We start from the raw sequence: 2,500 nt of genomic DNA, 5'->3' as shown, positions 1-2,500 counted from the left end.
ATATCACGATAGCGATATGTATCACGATATAGCCTTTTTTTTTAAAAAAAAAAAAAACATAGTCAACCAGTTTGACGGACAGGGTCGAAAAAAATCTTTCATCGCCTGTTTTCACCAGTCATCTCGTTTCCCAATGTGAGAGTCCCACGAACCAAGAACACCACAGATGCGCAAATTGCGGCCATAAACAGCAAGGTTCACGTTAGCCAACTGTGGCCGGACATTGGCATGAATGACCGGCAAAATAAAATGTGACTGGACAAAATGTCTGACAAAAAATGACTGTAATTAGTCAGTAAATTATATTAGCGCATTTTAAATAGGCCTACTTAATGTTACAAAATACCAGTAGGCCTAATATGAAACTGAACAAAGCTGAAAATATTTGTGAATAGCCTATGTAAGAACTTGTTATAAACAGCACGCAATAGCCTATTGCTTGCTCTCGTCCCCACCAGCGTTGTCCCCAACCACGTTATGCTTCCCAATAATCACTTGACTCACGCTGGTTGCTGTCGAGGAACAATTCTGTTTGTTGTATTTTTACCAATATATCAGTGAACACAACAAAGGGCATTGCATTTGCAAAACCGTTTCATGCCCAGAAGTCAAACCTAACTGTTTGGGACTCAATGGCATGCGCAGCATCGCAGCATCGAATCACTTTCACTTTTAGCCTACCTCTGCTGAAAAATGGTGGTGGATTTCCAAGTAGGCTACAGAGGGTCAAGTTAAACATTTCAGAGAATGATGTGCTCACGAGAAGTCCCAGTGAAAGTGCACGAAGGGCTTTATAACTGTTTTCATCACCGGCCAAAATGTGTAGCCCATAGTGCGTCGTACGGAACGTGTCAATTCCATTACTTTCGAGATCCACTGAGCAGCGGTTGTGTAGGAGAGATGCGCTTCACAGAAGCGCAAGGGGGAGGGGGGCTCGGGGGGGGAAGTCTCGTGTTCAGAATCTACAAAACAGCGCAGGTAGGAATGCCAAACTTAAGGCAGCATCTAGTTGGCTCATTTTTGGTAAGTTGTCCAACGCCTTTTTCCAGCCATGATTCGCACGCTTGCTGCCCGGTGCTCGTCACGTTAGCTGGCAAGGCAGTGGCAAGCAAAGACACTTTTCCGGGTACTGCACTCTAGGGGGCGCCAACCGAGGAGTGACTGCAGACTCAAAGTTTGAGTCCAACAGACTGAATAGGCTGTGTGCGCTCTCTCGACAGCATACGACCAGAAATAAATCATGGGAGTAGGGCTGAACGATTTTAGGAAAAAATTGATCGATTTCGATTTCAACCACGATTTATTTTCTTTAAATAAAGTTTTAGTTTAAAGTTATACAACCAATGAATTACATTAAGATAACGCAAGAATGAAAACTGCTGGCAACCGATTTCAAATGCAAGACTGTTTATTCAAGTACCCAAGAAACAACAACAGATCAATTCACCAAAAAAGGAAAATAAAAAGAGAGCCGTCTTTCTAAAGTGAGCCCTTCTCTGCTTCTTTTACATTTCCCATCAACAAAAAATATAAAGTTAGTGGCTCAGCAGCATCAAAATAATTGCACTTTTGTAAAATAACATAAGCTACATAAAAAAAATAAAAAGACACCTCTTTCTTTAGTAAAATTTTGTTTCTTTTACATTTCCCATAAATAAAACATATCAAGTATCAATGGCTCAGTAGCATCAAAATAATTGCACTTTTGTAAATTAACATAGGCTATATAAAAATTATAAAATATAACAAAGTGGAGCAAATAAGGAGTCTTACCTTAAAAGTAGTGCAAAATGGCTCAAAGGAGCTAGCTTATGAAAATCAGCAGCAGTTACAACCCGTGTACTCAGACACCTGTGCTTCTTCTTCAAATAAAGTGACAAGAGGAAGTGAAATGTAGTAAAATAATAATAATAAAATGACCCTATATTGTCCTCAACAACAAAATATGTCAAAATGGTGACATTATTTTACATCTAGTCTGTAAACAAGTAATAAGTAGAGAGCGTGAACACTTTCTTAACGGAGCAAAGTCATGTCAGGTTAAGGTGCAGATTTTAGGGATTTTAGGGTAAGATGCAGAACAACAACAAAAATCAACAAATCTTCCCCTTCATCCCTGCATCTCTTCAGAGATTTTTGGCCAGGAAAACCAACATGTCAACCTTTGCTGGCTTCAGACTTGCACGCTGACATGTGACAATATTGCCACTGGCACTGAACAGTCTCTCTGACGGTGCACTCGTTGCTGGTATGCAGAGGTACTTACGGGCCAACTTGCTAAGCCAAGGGAAGTTGACATTGTGCAATCTCCACCAGTCCAGTGGATTTTGCTCTCCATCAATGGTAGGTGTTATAAGGTAGTTGTCCAGTTCTGCTTTAATGGTATCCTCCAACTGCGCAGTAGAGGAAGCAGGGACAGCATTGGTCTTGAAAAAGCTGCCCAGTGACCGCTTTTGCTTTGCAGAGGTGGATGGTGGTTCTTCTTCTGCTCTGACAGGCA

The 2,500-nt window shown here is 41.0% G+C and overlaps 1 protein-coding gene across 1 annotated transcript in view; it reads right to left on the bottom strand.

Annotated features, from left to right (window-relative positions):
* Positions 1-2,500, bottom strand: part of LOC134437401 (E3 SUMO-protein ligase ZBED1-like) — an 11,688-nt gene that overhangs the window by 6,583 nt on the left and 2,605 nt on the right. The window contains exons 3-4 of the mRNA XM_063186891.1: positions 2,267-2,500; positions 865-962 (exon numbers count right to left, since the gene is read on the bottom strand). The exon at positions 2,267-2,500 is cut by the window's right edge and continues 31 nt beyond it. Coding sequence (XP_063042961.1) covers positions 865-962; positions 2,267-2,500 — 332 coding nt within the window. The remainder of the gene's footprint in view (positions 1-864; positions 963-2,266) is intronic.

The sequence above is a fragment of the Engraulis encrasicolus genome, chromosome 21, assembly GCF_034702125.1.
Source record: "Engraulis encrasicolus isolate BLACKSEA-1 chromosome 21, IST_EnEncr_1.0, whole genome shotgun sequence".
Lineage (NCBI taxonomy): Eukaryota > Metazoa > Chordata > Actinopteri > Clupeiformes > Engraulidae > Engraulis > Engraulis encrasicolus.
The sequence above is the reverse complement of the archived record's forward strand: the minus strand, read 5'-3'. Positions and strand labels throughout refer to the sequence as shown.